This window comes from Heterocephalus glaber, unplaced genomic scaffold, assembly GCF_053883595.1.
Source record: "Heterocephalus glaber isolate CG9 unplaced genomic scaffold, H.glaber_assembly_v1.0 deba00001504, whole genome shotgun sequence".
Classification (NCBI taxonomy): Eukaryota; Metazoa; Chordata; class Mammalia; order Rodentia; family Bathyergidae; genus Heterocephalus; species Heterocephalus glaber.
Genome location: NW_028258324.1, coordinates 48,009,210 through 48,027,653, shown reverse-complemented (window position 1 = coordinate 48,027,653; position 18,444 = coordinate 48,009,210). Strand labels below are relative to the sequence as shown.

The 18,444-nt window shown below is 38.1% G+C and overlaps 1 protein-coding gene across 6 annotated transcripts in view; it reads left to right on the top strand.

Annotated features, from left to right (window-relative positions):
* The window catches only part of Tnik (TRAF2 and NCK interacting kinase), a 397,016-nt gene that overhangs the window by 89,641 nt on the left and 288,931 nt on the right, over positions 1-18,444 (top strand). For all 6 annotated transcript variants that reach the window (XM_004834596.4, XM_013071572.3, XM_004834595.4 and 3 more), the window contains one exon: positions 1,993-2,058. In XM_004834596.4, the coding sequence (XP_004834653.1) occupies positions 1,993-2,058 (66 nt within the window). The remainder of the gene's footprint in view (positions 1-1,992; positions 2,059-18,444) is intronic.

Genomic DNA, 18,444 nt, shown 5'->3' with positions numbered 1-18,444 from the left:
TCTTGATGGTATCTTTCACCCCTGGGTGTTGGTTTTAGCTGTAGAGCATAGACTCAGGTCTGGTCTTCTCATAGTGTTTTCTTGTCTGGGTTCTGCTCAAGTATTGCCCTCACTTGCCAGGACACTGGAACTTCTGGAGGTCTTGGTTCTTCAGGACACAAGGCTGGAGTGTGGTTTCTCATTCTTCTGGCTTTGTAAGCATGAGCAGTGGCAACTCTAGTTTCTCAATGACTATATTCTTGCTCTGGTGTTTGTTTTGTTTTGTTTTTCATTTATTTTTTATTTGAACCCTTAAAGGACATATAACCATGAGTTTTTCTTGAGTCTGATTTTCCGAAGACTGTCTTTAGAGAACTCTTGTAATATCAAACATTTTTTGTCTACTTTCCCATGGAAAGCACAGTGTCTATTTCCCTGAAGCAGCTTTTCCCCTGTTAGAATGCTACTGGTAGTGTAATTCCTTAGTTTAAATGGTTACTATTACCTATCAGGAGATTGTTTACTGTGTGCAAAGCTTTGTACTCACTTATTCTTCACAAGAGTTTTGCAAGTTTTATAGGTTCTGGTATTATGCTGCTCTCCCGGAATCACACAGCCACTCAAGAAAACACTGTATTTAATTAAGGTCTGTGTGAATCTAAAGCTCAGGCTTTGCCTTCCTGCCTCTCAACCACCCTATAATAATATACCACAATGCTCACATATGTGTTTCCTACAGCTAGGCTAAGGTTTATGGTCATTTTTGTCTCAGTTTTTTTTTTTCAATCCTAGGTACTGAACCCAGGACCTTCTTACTGAGCTACATCCCCAGCCATTTTTAAATTTTTTACTTTGAGATGGGTCCTACTGAGTTGCCCAGTTTGAGTTCAAACTTGTAATCCTCCTGCCTCAGCCTCCCAGAGTCTGAGATTACAGGTATTCATCACCCTCAGGATAGTTTCTTTTTTTAATTAAGTGCCTAACACTTAAAACTTAGATCTCACAGTAAACAAAATACTAATTTTTTTTCTTGAAAATAATTAAGAGCTGGCAAGATTGTGCTCCTATGTTGACAGTGCAGTTGGGTCTAAGTAAGCACCTGTTTCCTCTACCTACCCCTGAGCCAGTCCTACAGGCAGCATGACTTCTTCAGTTTGGCCCAGGTCCTCAAGTGGACCACTTTGCACACTTACCTCAGCTACCTGGCCTTTGTAGGTAATCAAGTTTATGACTCCTGATTTACAGGAAGCAGTTTCCTTCCAGTTAAGAATCAGTAGGGATAAAAGTCAGTTTCTTCTGAATTTTACAGGCTTTTTTTTCCTTTTCAACTAGTTGTGATTGTAATTCAGTAATAATAGCCATGATTATTGGACATTTACTGAGCATAGTAACATTCAACTGACTACAAGGGTTTACACCTGTTTGGTGGCAAGAACTTGCGTAATTCTCCAATTCAGTTGTTATTCTAAAGCCTTCAGTTATGCTGAAGGTAGTGTAGAAGCCTAATTCACAAGGGCAGCATTATAGAGAGGGGAGATGAAGCCAAAGAAAAGCATTATGGGAGACATAGTTGTGTTGATCCTGTTTTCTTTAGAAACTGTTGACCCCAGTGTTTACTCCAATAAGCAACTCCAACATAAACAAGGGAAATACCCTAAAGCAATAGAATCTCCGCAGGATGAGGAGACTCTCATGATGTCTTGACTTACCTGCAAACTTATTTCCACCTGATGGCGAGAAATATCTTAATTCCTTTTCATTGTTTTAATTGAAGAAATATCTCCCTTTCTCTGATATGAAACCATTTCATAGCCATGTAAAATAGAAACAAAATTGCATCTGACCAATTCCACAGCCACAGTGGAATTACATTTTTAAAATTTTGGTAATATTTAATATTGACATCAGAGCCTCCAAATTGAAGTTATTTGCTTATGTTAAATAAGTATTTGCTTTGGAAAAAGACAATGTCTGGAGTATTGCTTTGAACTTTTATTGTTTATTTTCTTTTAGGACCCTGCAGGGATCTTTGAATTGGTGGAACTTGTTGGAAATGGAACATATGGGCAAGTTTATAAGGTAAGTCCACCGAGTCTGAGCTTGTGTGTGGTTTAGTGTAAGCATGGCTTCTATGTAGTTTCAGATCCTGAGTGCTGAGTACAATGCTATCTACACGGCTCATAAATGCTTCACAACAAGATTTTAAATAAGATAATATACTTGTTAATGGACCATCCATCTCTACCTGCAACCACATTGCCTACAGTGGAGTCTGTGACTTGGACATTTTCCCTCATTGCATATTACAGTGTTTGTATCTGACACATGAATTTTGATACTGCATATTTCAAACTTTTTAAGTGTTTAGTTTCGTTTACCTCCAGCACTGTGAAAGCTACTTTTCAAAGGAGTGGAGGCTGCCATTTAGTTTAGAAATTTAAGCTTTTAAATTATCACAGGTGAAAAAGTAGATTTGTAACTGGCTTAGAGCACACTAACTGAGTTTAGTGAATAGTATTAGGAAAACAACGGCTACTTCTCTCACAAAGCAAAGACCTAGTGGCAGTAAGGAATTTTGCAAGTTAATAAACAATTAAAAGTTAAACTTGAGTTGAGGTTAATTTTCCTGCTGTTTTACTAATTTTTGTTCACAGATTCACTCAAAAGAATTATTTAAAAAATATTTTCCCTGTTGAGTGTGGTGATGGTGGTGATGCAGGTCTGTAATCGCAGCACTCTGGGAGGCTGAGGCAGCATGATTGCAAGTTTCAGCCAACCCTGGGCAATTTAGTGGCTTGGTGAAATGCTGTCCCTAAGCAAACAAACAAACAAACAAACAAACAGGCAAATGAAAGGAGCTAGGGATGTAGCTCAGTGAGAATGCCCTAGGTTCAATGCCCAATACTGGGGAAAAAACAAGTTTTCCCCTTGTAAATGACCTAAAAATAGGCTGTTTTTCTTTTTTCTTTCTTTTTTTTTTTTTAAAAAAAATGTGGCCTGATTCCTCTGTTGATTTTCAAAGGCAAATGGAAATGAACTGTTTGGACTAAAATGTTGGGAGTTTTGGTTGATGAGCTATTGAAATGCCTTCAGAACAAGCCAGAAGTTTCTTATCATTTTTTTCTTATGAAATAGCCATCATTTTCCTAAGTGGTAGTGGTATGGGATGATGTTTCCATTATAAATTACCTCATTGTTCTATTTTTTAAAAAGTCCTTCTTCAATCCCCAAACTTTTCTTAGTTGATTAAAATTACTGTAAAAGTCATCTAGATTATAATAGTTTCAATTCTGTAGAAAGTCTAAAGTATGTATATAAGGTATTCTTCAGTCTGATTTTTAAGCACAGTTGTAAATGGATAGATATTTATGTGCCTTTATTTACTGGGATAGACTTTCTGGTGTCCGCTCCAGGGGAGAGTTTGTCCCTTGCAAAAAAAACAATCATTTCCTAAAATGTCAGCCCCCTACAGTTAGACAGAATGTAGTCTACTGAGCTATTCACCTGATGTTGATCCTGTCTGACACAGACAGAAATGTGTCTCAGCAAATGCTTTTAAATACTTTCAATGAAGATAATTAGGTTGGAAGATAGTGTTATTGCATTTCGAGAAATTGGATTGAACTTGGGAAGTTACGTGGCTAATGAATTAAATCCTGATTTAGGTACACAGTTACTTCTGACTTCTTGTCAAAATGGAGGAGCAACTCTGTAGCTGGCTCTTGGCTTTATGGTGCCACTTCTTACAGCCATTCTGTTGTAAAATTCTTTCCACATGCAGAATGTACATTTGGGAGATAATTCACAGCCTTGTCCATTAATCCAAGAGGTGTAACTGTACACTCTTGCAAGCAGAGATAACAAAGGCATTCCGTTAAGGATGAGAATGTTTGAAAAAACAAAAATTATCCCTAATTTTATGTCAATAATAAGAAGAAAGGAAACAGTGCCAAGAGGTCTCATATATTTTTAAGAGAAGGAAGATATTTAGTGGCTAGATTGAAAAATGACATTATTATTCTAGAGGGTTGCATTCTCTTAGTGTTTGATACAATAATTGGCACCTTCCATGCTGAGGGGAAGAGAATGTCCATCGGCGTGAATGGACATGGTAAATGCATTGAACTGTGGGACAAGAAGCTTAGTCTCAATTTTAGCGGCCCTATTTGTTCTTTTGTGGCTATTTCAGTGATTCTGTGCTTGTGATGATTTAGCTATAGAATAGTAACACCCCACTTGGTAAGGATTTGGTTTCTAGGCAACCAGGTGATGTTTGGTGGCACTGTTCACTCACAGAGATACCTGGGTTTCCTGAGGACTACTCCAGTCCTGCTGTTGACCAGAGTGGTTAGAGCTTAATAAAATAGCAAAATCTGAACTTGAAGAAAAGAGAACCTAAAGAAAATTAAATTAGGAAGTGATTTATTTTCATACTATTTTGTAACTTTTACAAAGTAACTATGCTTTTAAAATACTGTAGGCATAAATAGAAATTTGGTAGCCTTAGGAGGGGATTCTTATACAGAAATGCTGATATTTTCTTTACATTAAATGTTAAACTGATTTTTTTGCAAATTCCTCTTCTCTTATTCCTGGGTTTCATAAAGTAAGGTAGGATTTTATGAATAACTGGATAGATATAACCTTCATTTTGTGGAAAATCTCATCATAACTTTTTAAATAAGTTGCCCTATGAGATTCATAGATTTTTATTTTCAAATAATTCTTTAAAAATGTATTTTTGGGCCGGGGATCTAGCTCAGTGGTTTCACCGCCTGCTTTGCAAGCAGAAGAACCTGAGTTTGATCCCTGGTACCAAAAAAAAAAAAAAGAAAGTAAAAATGTATTTTTTATAATAAATAGAGTATATGTAGATAGTGAGAGAGTGTTCCTAAAGTATATCTGCATGTGAGCTTGATACAACTAGATAAGAAATATAACTATTTTATATAAGGGCCATTTGTAAGGCATTATTTAAATAGTGTTCAGCTTTTCAGAGTTGGCTCTGGTCTTACTCCCAAGTTCAGCTTGTGGAGCCTGTTCTTGATAGGCTAGATTTGTTTATGTTTATCATTTTGGTCCTGACCAATCAAGTAGCAATTTAGTATTTCTTTGTCTTTATTTATTAGACAGAATGGGTAAATAATAAAGAATACTTATTCCCCATCAGGATTTTTAATGAGGAAACTTATCTCCCTGTGCCCATGGCTCCCATGTAAAAATCAGACCAACACAAAGCCACATACTTGTTTACTAATAGTCTTGGCTGTTTATCAGCATACTACCTATTAGGAACCTAATGAAATCTGGACACATTTTTGGTAGAGTTATTATTTTGATAAGTCAAAATAATTGGTCAATGCTTACCTTCAAATACCACTTGAAATTAGCTGTCTACTTACAGTGAATATTGGTTTTTCCTATTTCTTAATTGCCAGTTTGAAATATAGAATGTTCTTACAGTCATGGAGACATACTTTTCCAGGGTGACACTGTGAACTGGGAATATGATGGATTCCTCTGTATTTCTCATGTGTGTTTTCAATCCTTGTTAAAGCTGTGAAGTGCAAAGTAAAGAGTCCATCTTAGTGGTTATAGTGCTTGAGAAAGAGAGAGATGCAACATGACCGTGTGCATTTTCAACTGGTTACAAAGGTCCTCTAGGTCATCCGTGTGATCATTTTTCTGACAACTGGCAATATTGTTGATCTCTTCCAATCATGTAGAACTCATTATCTTGTAATCAGTTCATTTTCCTGCAACTCCTTAGAATCTTCATTAAGTCAAAATTCTGCTTCCTGAAATATTTACTACTTCAACCCCATTTTCTGCCTGTAGAACTATTTAGAATTAACTCTTCCACAAGAACATTGTCCTTCAGATACCTGAAGACTTCCCCCTCCTTGCCCCAAATATGTACTTGTGTCCCCTTTTCTCTAGGCTTTATAGTCTCAGTTGCTTAGTTTATTTTTCATATGAAATAGACTGAAAGTTCTGCATTATCCCTGCTTCTACCCTTGAAAATACCCTAATGTGTTAACTAAAAAATCCTACACTTTCAGTAGCCCCCCCCCCCCACCTAGTACTGGGGATTGAACCCAGAGCCTTACTAATGCTAGACAAGCACTCTATCACTTTATTTATTTTAACTCAGGGTCTCACTGAGTCACCCAGGATGGCCTCAAACTTGCAGTTGTCCTGCTTCAGTCTCTTGACTAGCTGGAGTTATAGGCATGTGCCTCCATGCCTGGCTTTTTAGTGGTTCTGTATTTCACAAAACCTTTTATGTATATTATTTAATTCTATCATAATTTCACAAGAGGTTATTCTCTCTACAGTGGCTTTATAGCTATAGTTCTTTGTGTTTTGAACATTTTTGTCCTTTCAGTATTGGCTCCTCCCCCTTCAGGTCTCAAATCTAAAGTTCCTCAAGGAAGCTAGTTTTTATCTTTAAGCCTCCTACAACAAGCCACTGCCTCTGCTTCCCTCTTTCTAGACTTTCTCTTTCCATAAACTTGTTGTATTAGCTAAATGATCCCACTCTGAATTATCTTACTTCCTTGCTTATGTACATATTAAACAATTTAAATACATAAATAGGGAAAATAAAGTCAGAGACATAGCCTACCCAGTTCATCATTGTATTCCCAGTGTGGTACAGAGTTGGGCCAGAATTGGGTTTTGTTTTCTATAATTGTACTTTCCGTATTTGTTGCTAGTTTTTCCAACATTTCCCATAAAATATTAGTCTGCTTAACTTCAGAAAAGTGTATTTGCACAAAAATAACAAATTAAGTGCTCTACTTGCTTTTTATAGTAGGAAGTGGACTTTGCGTTAAAAGAATTGACAATCTGTGTGATGTAAATGTACAAAATGAGTCAAAACAGTTTTGTGGGGTTCAGTCACCTGGCGGACGTTTTCAATTTTTACTATGCAAAATAAATATTTGGGAAAATATTTAAAATGTAGATTTCCAGGCCCCAACCTCTGAAATTTGATTTAATATGTCTAGGGTATGGCTCACCATCATGGACTTTTAGTAAGTATATGGGTTCATTCTGATTTCAAAGCCCTGGGACCACACTTCAGGAAACTCTGCAAAAATGATTGTCTGTCATCCTGCTATAAGGTCACTTGAGGGAGTCCTTTTTGTGATCATTTGCTTTAGTATTTCCTTGCTGAACCAAACTTATATAAACTGTGAAAAGCAAAAAATATAAAGATCTTGACCTAAGATGAGATGCCAGTTTTGGCTAATTCAGAGATTTAACTTGGCAGTGTTTTTGACATGGTTGTGATTACAGCTGAAGGTTGTTCCTGAATAATTTGCCTCAAGACCTGAGAGTCAATATTGTCAAAAGTGTCCTAGTATAGAGTAACTGGAGCTTGTTGCTGAGATTTCCTCAAATCTGTATATCATGATCTCTTAATCTTTTATTTAAAAATCTATAACGTATTTTGATAGTAAGCTTATTAACAGTCCTGATAGGAAGACAATTCTATGACATTACCCAGGGTACAGTGTAGTTTTTCATAGTCTTTTGTAGTGAATCATGAATGATACTATTTGCTTCTTGGCAAGGAGTTAGTATGGATGAATGTTTTGTGTTTTTAGATAATAGTTGCATTTGTTTGTTTTATTTAACGTTTTTAAATACAAAGAGTATTCTTTCACATTTGTTGAGTGACAGTGAAAAAAAGCTCTGTGTTTTGTGTGAGAGTAATGCAGAGCTAACCAAGGTGGTTCCTACTCATAAGTATGCAGTCAGATGATCTAATTAGTACTTGGAGTGCTCACTGACAGCTAAAGTTTTTTTGGAGGGAGTACCATTTGTTATAATTATTTCTCCTGATGGTTCACGTCCCATTTTATAGGAAAAATGCACATCTATTAAATCATATTATCACCCTGAAGTAGGATTTCTCAACCTCAGTCTGCACTATTGAGACTTTGGGCAGGATAATTCTTTGTCACGGAGGCTTTCCTGTACATTGCGGGTGTTACCAGCATCTTGGGTGTTAACTTACAAATATGTGACCATTGAAATGTCTGTAGAACAGGCCAGTGTCCTCCAAAGGACAAAACTACCCCTAGTTGAGAATCACTGATCAAAGGATAAGACAAAATGGCAAAACATTTAAAATTCAGATATAAGCAGAGGTGGGGATTGTAGAATACGGAGCAGAGCAATTAATGCTGCCCAGACAGAATCAGATCTTTTTGTTTTTGGTGTGTGTGTGTGTGTGTTTTACCGGGTATCAAACTCATGACCTTGCACTTGTTAGGCAGGCGCAGCGCCACTGAGCTAAATCCCTGGCCCCAGAATTGAATCTTGAAGAGGCTGTATAGCATAGAGATTTGGAAAAAAATTAGAATCTTTAACATTTGCACTATGTCTGGGAGTGTAATTTGGCATTTTTATAAGCAGAAAGGACTTTAGAACCATACTAAGCTGGATTCTTCATCTGATTCTAGTTCTAGTTGTGTGAAGATAATCAACAGTCTCTTAGTTTAAATTTCTTCATCCATTATTAACAGTAGGGTTGTCTTGAAAACTCAGATGTTGTTATGAAAATCAAAGGTTGTTAGGAAAACTGAAGTGTAAAGTGTGTGGAAACCCTCAGCCCAGAGACTGATATATAGGAGACACTCAACAACCCTTTCTTCTTCCCAAACACCAGTACTGTGTTCTTTCCTTGGTCTTGATTTTGGAGAACATTTTATGATCTGAAAGAAACGTTCATGGAAGGATGAACTCACAAACACATCTTTTTTCTTTATTTTCTTCTCCATTTGATTTCTTAGTTTCTATGTATGCTCAGAATAGCACTGTTTATATGAAATCCAATTCTCAGTACTTCTTGTATGACATTTGATGATATAATTGCCATTTAGATATTATAGTTTGTCTTGAGCATTTAAGAAAGACAATTTCTCAATACTCTGTAAAGAGAAGATTGATTCTTAGAGGAAGTAAGCATTGATTTCAGCGTTATGAAACTTTGGTAAAGTAAGAGTCATTTTTGAATAATTATATATTTTATAAGTTGGGGGAATCAACAGTATTTCCTTTTTAGGTATTGAAAGATCGAAGTAGAAAGCCTTTACTGTGACATTAGTGAAGACATGTGGAGTAGAATGAGTGTCACTTAGGAGATGAGGACCTATTTTAGGATTTTTGTTCTTCCCTTACTTTCCCTTAGTTTTAATTTTGCCATAGACCCACTTAGAGCCTCAGTTGTTATCATCGTTAAAATGATAATTAAAATATCTTTTCTGATATACCCTACCAGGCCATTGTGAGTTTGAAGTGGGTTAATGGGTACAATAAGACTTTGTTAAATATTAACCATAGCCGGGGATTTAGCTCAGTGGTTCTGCTGCCTGCCCCACAAGCGCAAGGTCCTGAGTTCGATCCCCGGTACCAAAAAAAAGAGACCAGCTTGAACTATATGGCAAAACCCTGCCTCTAAAAAAAAAAAAAAAAAATTAACCACAATGTATAGGTAAGTTTTGACTATTGCTATTATCATTCATTACAAGGCAGATGGAAGGAGTGACAGTCTACACTATGTTGTTCTCTCTTGCCTTCATCCTCAGGATCACTGTGCTATGTGTTACCAAGTAAATGATGATCCCTCGTGGTAGCCCAACTTCAGCTACTGATTCATTCTTATACCCCTTCCATTGCCTGGATTGGGGTCTTTAGGAAAACCAAGGCCTTTAGATTGAATGGAAAGTCACTCTGTCTTTGCCTTTCCCTGCCTTTTGCCTCCTTAACATTTGTTAGCTAGTTTGTCACATTGCTCAAAATATGTTCAGCAGAACTCCAAGATAAGCCCTGTGAATAAAATGTTGAATGATTAGAGTGGTTGCATAGCCGGCCATTCTTCCCCACTTTTTATTACTTATACAGATTACTGAGTTTCATTTTGGCAGTTTCATACCTGCATACAACATACTCAGCTCGTTTTCACCCTTGTTATCCCCCTTTCCCCTACCTTTCTACTCCCCGTTGTTCCCTTCCTCTTCTCTAATAGTCCTCCTACTACTTTTATGTCGCTCAACTCTCAAGAGAGAACACATGATACTTGTCTTTTTGAGTCTGGCTTATTTCACTTAACATGATGATCTCCATCCAGTTCCATCCATTTTCCTGCAAATGATATGATTTCATTTCTCTTAATGACTGAATGAAACTATATCCATGTTCCACAGCTTACAGTAGCTTTTGTGAATTGGGTTGCCATTAACATGGTTGTGCAGGCATCTTTACAGTATGTTGACTTTCCTTCTGGAAGGGAGGTAATATTAGCATTTGTAGTCCTTTGTTTCAGCCAGTATTTTCTTAATTTATTTAACTTTGGATTCCTGTCTCTTTCCCCCAAGTAAGCCATATTAATACCTCTTGAACTATCCCATAGAACAAAGATATCAAGGTGGTTTATGTCACTGTACCACACAGGGGTGCCACTCACCATTTCTGCAACCGCCCTATCTTCCCTTCCCTTTTGGGTCCAAGGTAGTTTGTGTAAAACATCACTGCAGTGCTGGCTTTTCCATTTTCTTGTAAACCAGGGTGTTGAGCCAGGTCTGGTATTTTGATATTTTCAGAAAAAATTTTGCACTGTTTAGTTTTGCATGTTTATTAAAATACTGTAAATTAAAGATATGGTCAAGTGTACCAGTTGGTTTCATGTAATTAAAAAAGCTGTAGTTACCAACCCATCCAAGCACTCTTTTCCTAGGAGTGCCAAACCTGTGATTGTTTTACTGTCAAATAGACATTTATTTACAAAATGTCTGTAAGATGCTACAGTCCATGCAAGCCATTGTTCTTAGTCACAGATTCATCTGACTATGGCGAAGGCTTCAGGGTTATTATCTAATCTCAGAGTGTAAGTTCTTTGCAGTTGGCCAGAGTTAGAGGTAACAGTTCTAGCTCTGTTCTTCAATAGGTGGGAGAATTATTTACCTTCGAGTGTGTTGGCCTGATGAGTCTTTCATCTTTATAGATACCTCCTTTTTATCCTCATAAATGCCTGTGTTTGCATAGTTGAAGACTATGTCATTGAGGGCTATGATCTGCTGGGTATGATGAATTAGATGGCTTCCCTGTGAGCATGGATGGAAGACCTTCATGAGTGCCCATGTGCCAGATGCCATATGCAAGGATTGCTTTCTCTGCTAGGTGGCAGAACCTCCAGTATTGCTACCAAAACTTGCTTTGGGGAACTATGTAGAATTTCTCACTGCAACTTGTGATTCTTATCCATCCTTGTACATAGAAATCACCTGGATAACTTAGAAAAAACTGTAGTTATCTGGGTCCTAGTCTAGACATTTGGGTTTAGTTGGTCTGCTGTAGAGCTGAGGAAAGATTTTGTTTTTTTCCCAAAGCTTCTCAAATGGAACTAGGATTGAGTGCCACTGGGATGAGGTGTGGCCTTTCAAGTGGTACAAATGCTCTTTTGGATGTCTTTGTCTTTAGGGATGAGACTCAACCACTCTTGGGGTTTTGTTTACATTTATTCACATATTCAGCATGAGCCTTCTTAATGAGCATCTAGTATCTGCTTGGCTTCACCTTCAGGGCAGGGTTTAGAGATACACATGTGGTGTGACTCTGTCTCAAATCTTTGGGGAGTGAGATGTGTAAATGAGTCACTTCAGTAGTGTATTGCAGGCCCCACAGCAGGAGTGTACAGAGCACAGCCAATTCTGTGAGACTGTGGGAAGATCAGGCTTCATATAGCAGTGTTACCCAATGGTGTGATCACTATTGCCTGCCCAGGTCAGGTCAGAGATACTAGTTGAAGCAGGGTTAGGAAGCCAGCAGGACTTATACTAGACAGACCTCAGGCTGGTGGCTCCTTCTGCCTTTGATCTTGGCCCCGTAGCTTATTAACTATGTGTGCTTAAGCAAATCATTTGGCTTTTCTAGGACCTGATTCATCTTTAAATGCTCGCTAACTTTTGGTTTTTTGATTTTATGATGGTGTGGAAAAATCCATATAACCATTAGACTTATTTTCAGCACAGTGTTCAATAAATTGCACTTTATTATAAAATAAACTCTGTATTAGATGATTTTGCCCAAATGTAGGCTAAAGTAAGTGTTTTGAGCACATTTAAGGTAGGCTAAGCAAAGCTATAATGCTCCATAGCTTAGTGGCATTAAGTGCATTTTTGAATTATGATGGATTTATTGGGATATAACCAATCATAAGTAGAGGAGCATCTGTATAATGAAGGCCAGAATGGTCTCCAGAGTTCTTTGCAAATAGTCTATCTTTTAGTGCTAATTACAGTGGTAGTCTGCATGACCTCCATAAACTGCTTCCATGAATCCATTCATAGCTTGTGCTTTTTCAACTACAAAACCTTTTAATTCTTTTTTTTTTTTTTTTGGTACCAGGGATTGAACTCAGGACCCTGTGCCTGGGAGGCAGGGAGCGGAACCACTGAGCTAAATCCCCAGCCCAAACACAAATCAAAACCTTTTGATAGAAATATTCTAAACCATTAGCAAAATGATTCATGGGGGTGCCTAAACACATTCCTAAGATACCTGTTTGGCCTGGTAGCATTTCGTTCAGCAGCTCTATGCTGAAAGGTATAGACAACTGAGCATTTTGTACCACTGTCATTAATTCAGAGCCACAAGGTTTGGGCAGAGTCTCATTGCCTCAGTGTGTGATGATGTGTACTTTTTCATATCAGATGAAACCTTGATGAGATTTTCTGTTAGATCCAGGCATGGACCACTACTTATATACTCATTTTTGATTTGAAGTGTTTATTTCAGTTCAAAGTAGTTTCATTCCATCTCATATCAATGACTGAATTTCCAAATAGCTTGATGTGCAACACCCATGTGACTTGTAGTTTTTAGATCTCATAATACCTTCAACGACTTGGTGATTATACGGCAGTTTCAAGTAATTAAATAATCAATAGTTACTATGTAATTACCATTATTCTGGGGTTATTTGTAACCTGTAAAATGAAATCCTGCCAGGATTAAAGAGCCTAGAATTTCACAGTTTTAAAACTTCTTTGTATATGGAAAACATTTGAAATACTTTTAAAAAGAATAACCAATCAATTGGGGCACTGGAATTGAATTTCTTGTCTCTTCAGTTTTACTTCAAATGTACTTTTATTAAATTCACTTGGATATTTTGCATCTGCAAACAGTAGTATCTACCATTTGACAAACAAATGCAGTACCTTCTTTCCACCAAGTAAGAGCCTTTCTAGATGGTGGGCATCTGGCATGGGGAGGGAAGCCTGGCTTGGGGCTGCAAATAGGGTCGTTTTTAACTTCTGCTGAAGACTGGTTTTGGGCATGGTTTCAGGTCTTGGTCCTGTTGCACTTTACAAGGCAATGCACAGACCTGTGTTTACTTGGTTTCCATCTACAACAAGGAACGAAAGGGTAGCAGCTGATTCACTGAGAACTCTAAATAAATACAAAGGAGCTACTATAATAATAGTGATTATAATATGAACCACATCATCTTTGTGGACTCCACAGAACAATTAGGAACTAAAGTATGTGAAGAATTTAGTCTCCTTTAGGGAGAAGATGTTCTGTTGTTTTAGGAAACTTGCCCTTAATTGCATAATATGGCCCACTAGGACATGGTTGTGACAGGCCACTGGCATGTTGGAATTGATGCTTCTCTTTAAACCATTTCTTGAGAAATTCACCTTTGATCTGTGCATTGTATTCAAAGAAGAAACTTCTATCTGAATTGATCTTACTGGAAATCCTACTACCTTTTAACTCTCTCTCTCTCTCTCTCTCTCCCTCACATCCTAGATATACATACTGTAAAATTAACTACTTTAGATATTTTTTAAGGATACTTTTCATGGGCATTAAGTGCACAGCCATTACCACCATCCATCTCTAGAACATTTTCATTTTCCCAAACTGAAACTCTCTTCCCATTAAACACTAACTTCCTATACCCCATTCCTGGTCTCTCTTTAAAAAATATTCCCAGTTAAGTTAACTGCTGAGGTGGTGGCTTCCTGGATAATGTCTTGCAGCACTGAATCTCCAGCCAGCCTGGAATGGCCTGCCCGTCTACCTGTCTCTCTGTTGGGTTCCCTCCTGGTTACTGACTGGCCCACAGACCACTTCGTCCTCAGGTGACTGAGTGCCCAGAACCAGCAGGGCTCCAGTGTGTTCCCCAGAATCTGAAACCACCTAAATAAAGCCCTTGATTTTTCTACATTGTTTACAACTAAATAACATGAACCTTCTCAGGTCGAGGTCACCCAAACAAGATACCAGCATTTTATATTGCCTCCAAAGAGTATTGTGAATGTTATATTCATGAAAATGTTCTGGGCTGTGGTTATTTTTATTAAAATTTTATAAATGAGATTTCCCTTTACCTTTAAATATAACATCAATTTTCAGTGTTAGTAGCAAAATGTTCTCCACAGGAAGCTCCAGTATTCCATACAAAAGCAGAAGGGTCTGAGTGGAAGGTAGTTGGTGTCTACCTCATGTAACCAACCATTTACCAGCATACTGCTCTCTCCCTGATCCTCCGCTGGCCTTATCTATTGGCAGAGTGGCCCCATGCCTAGTGGGGTCCTGATACTCCAAGCAGCACAGTTCTGTGTCCCCAGTCCCAGGTTCTCATGATGCAGCCTGCCACCCCCGCCTGTCTCTTCTGTGGCGCATCCTCACTCCCGCTGTGCTTCAACGGTAGAACATTCATTGACACTTGTGCACAAAGCACCCAGATTTTGTTTATTCTTGTTGTATACTTGCCACCTCCACATCTTGGACAGTGGCTCTGTGTCCTTAACACTCCGCTCAGGGATCAGCCCCTCCAGCAGAGTGTGGTGAACGTCCCTGCACCTGGTGGCTCTCACTGACCCAGCTGTTCCCTAGTGCACTCTCTGGCATCTCCCACTCTAACCCTGTGCTTCCTGAGGGCAGGGACATTACTTTACCCTTCATCTGGTGGCAGTTCAGAGCAGGCGGTTAAAAATGCTAACTTTAAAAATGCATACCATTCTAATGGTTGCTGAGTTGGGAATTCCCTATCTCAGTGGGATATGAATAGTTTTTACTTAATTTCAACTTCTTATCATTCAAGGTAATGGAAGAAAATAGGATAAAGAGAAAAATGTTTCTCTTTTTTCTAAAAGTGGCTTCATGGACATTTTTCTGAAACCTCTTTTAGCTAAACGCAAGAGGCCAGACCTCATCTGAACTTTTCAAGACGCTGGTGCATACTTTTGGTGACAGAGATGGGTTTTCTTAGGCTTTGTTTCCCTTATCATATTTTGGAGACTGCAGAGTCACCTATCGATATTATGAAGAACAGTTGCCAGAAAAATGTTCATATTTGTTATTTCATTTGATCTTTATGATAACCTCACAAGTTGGAGAAGGTATAATTATCCCTGTTTTAATGATGAGGCAGATCTCAGAGCTCATAAATGGCTTTTTGGAAGCCCCGAAGTAGGGAGTGGAGTCTGACCTTTGGGTAACTAGCTTGTTTCCATTAGAAGTTTCCCAGGGGGAAATTCAGATAAGAAAAAAAAAATATCTCCTTCAATGTTTCCAAGGATTGGTTTTTCCCGGTCTTTGCATTGCGTGTTTAGAATTCATTTTAAGTAGATCTTTAATATGTCTGAATTTGAAATATAGAGCAAACCAGACACAGGGCTGTGTACCTGTACTCCTGGTAATTTGGGAGGCTGAAGCAGGAGGATCATATGTTCAGTTGAAGGCCAGTCTGGGAACAGAGCAAAACCCCATCTTATTTTTAAAAAGGTGGTGGTGGGGGGAGTGATGCTGTGACTTATTTCAATATATAGTTCTTCTAATCTTTATATCCAAAATCCTGAAGGATGATGGATAACTAGGTAATTAATCAGGGATTTCTTAGTGCAGACAGTATTTTTATACAACAAACTATAAAAGATAAGCAGGGAATTCTTGCTCATCTACAAAAAAGAATCTAGCATGTCTGACATTTGGTATATTTTCCCATCTGAGATACTTGTGTGCCGATGATTTGAGGGAGCTGGTTGTGTCTTTTCTAGTGATTTGTTTTTGATGAGAGAGAGAAAGAAATAGTATAATTCTAGACTTCTTAAAAACTAGCTCCACTAGCCAAGTGCATGGTATTTTTTCCAGAAAGTCTCAGCAATCAAACTGGAGCTTGATAAATGTGTGTTGAATTGACTTATTCTCTGAGCTGCACTTGTGTATACTCTTGTAGCAAATGGATGAGTTTGCTGCTCTGGAGACCATGCAGATATTTGCCAGGTGCATAATCTGTTCTTTTTCTCTCTTCCATGTGGACGGAGGGCCAGTTACCTGTAACCTGGTGTGGTATTACAGCAAGTTGCACACCCTTTGCTTCTTGATTTTCTGCTTTAATGGGGGTGCATAGGTGTTTGTGTTAGGAGTTGAGGGTGTGGGTGCACATAATGAAACAGAAGGTGGAAAGAAAGCATTTCTGAGTAATGTAGTTGAGAATCATCTGGCTCCATATTAGAAGACAAGCTGTTTACTAGATAACTTATCATGAAAGAAGTCAGGAATACCTGTGTAAAGAATATTCATATCTCTTTCTATTAAGGATGACATGACTCTTTCTTCTCCTGCAGATTGTAGTATGTAGTGCCAACAACCCAGGAACAGCATAGTGCCACTAACAGCTATTATCAGACATTTCAATGACAAGTTTTACTCAAATGTATCTCATTCTTACTCTTTATGTGTCAAAACAGTGAAAGTTAGTGAAAATACGGGACTGCATGTCCTCCTCTTTATATGGAGGCAGAAGTGATTGTATATTCTTTTTTTAAAAAGTTTTAAATCAGACAGAGTCTGATTCCTCCAGCTAGTCCTTCTGGTGATTTTGGCTAAAGAAAAGGAATGTTTTGTGACCTAAATGTCCAGCACACTTTGTCCTACTATTTTGTACCCACTTATGTACTCTGAGAGATACTTCAGACCTTTCGAAACTGTCCATTCCATCAAGAACCCTATCACCAAGTTCCCCTTCTCCTCTGAGTGAGTCTGTCCTTGTGGGAGCACTCCAAAGAGGAGGTACTGGATACCCTTTGGAAAAACCCCAGCTTTTGTGTTCTGCAGCAGGATGGGAAGTTGGGATGAGTAGTTCACAAAGAGCCATGACCACCCTTTTCCTTGAGGCTCCAGTTTATCTGTTGCTCACGAAAAGACTTGCTTAGACAAGATTAACTACACTTAATCATCTGCATAAATATATCATCAATTAAGGTGTGGCCAAGAAACCAGTGTTGATAGAGAATGAGGGAAAACATACATACAAACACACATGCACAAAACAAGCCTACCAACAAAACCCAAAACAACATTGCAATGTCCAAAACAAAAAGCTCTTTGTTTGAATGCTCTTTTCCAGTCTAGAAGTATTGATTTGTGAATACCTGGTTAAGTTGATGAATAATACCATGGTAAAATGTGCTCTTTGAAATTTGGCCTAAATCTTATGCGTCATGGCATAGATTTCATTCAAATTCATGATTTTGTGAACATATAAGATAGGTATTGATAACATTTCTCTTTACACCCAGTCATTATTTACATTATTTGCCTCTCAGCAGTCTATATTCTATCTTATTGAAGAGTGAATGAGTCCCCAGGAAATACCTTTGCATTTCTAACCATCCAGTTTGGAGATTAGTTGGGATTACGATACCCATTTGCTCAGAACATGAACATCCAGAGATTTCGACATTTTACTCAGGATTTTGCTTCTCAGGAGCCCAAGGGTGAGAACACAAGGAAGCCCAAGGCTTCCAGTCCTGAGCCACCAAGGCCCACTGTGAGCTGCCCTTTCTGGCTCTCTGATGTCCTAGTTAAAGCTGAGAGGTTTTCTGTCCGGGTTTTCTTGACGAACCAGCCCAGGTGCTCAAATTTCAGTGTGAGTCTGTGAGCTCTGGGATCAACTGTTCTCAGTGGCTGGTATTTATTTCCATAATAAATATAAGGGAGAAAATCCCCACTTCACAGACAGTGTTTTGGGTTAGAGTAGAAGCAAAGCAATGCCTACTTCTGAATATTATAGTTTACAGATGGGGAGGCTACACAAGTTATGTGTATATGTGTGTGTGTATATGTCTGTGTCTGTGTTTGTACACGCATGTATATTTGTGTTTTTGCTGAGTTCTATCCTTTACAGTAACTGAATGTTTTCTCCATGGTGGTAGCAGTTCAAGGCCATTCTTCTCCTAGTGGTAAAGCATCATCCTAAGATGGATACAGATGTAGCCTTAAATGCTGATTCTGCTAGAGTAATGACACTTTATACTAGAATGCATTTTGGGTGGATTTGGAGAGTAGAAGATATTTATGAAAAATTATCCAAAGTGTTTTATGAAATAGCAAATATCAATTTGAAAAAGTACTAGGACTATTCCTGCCTATTAT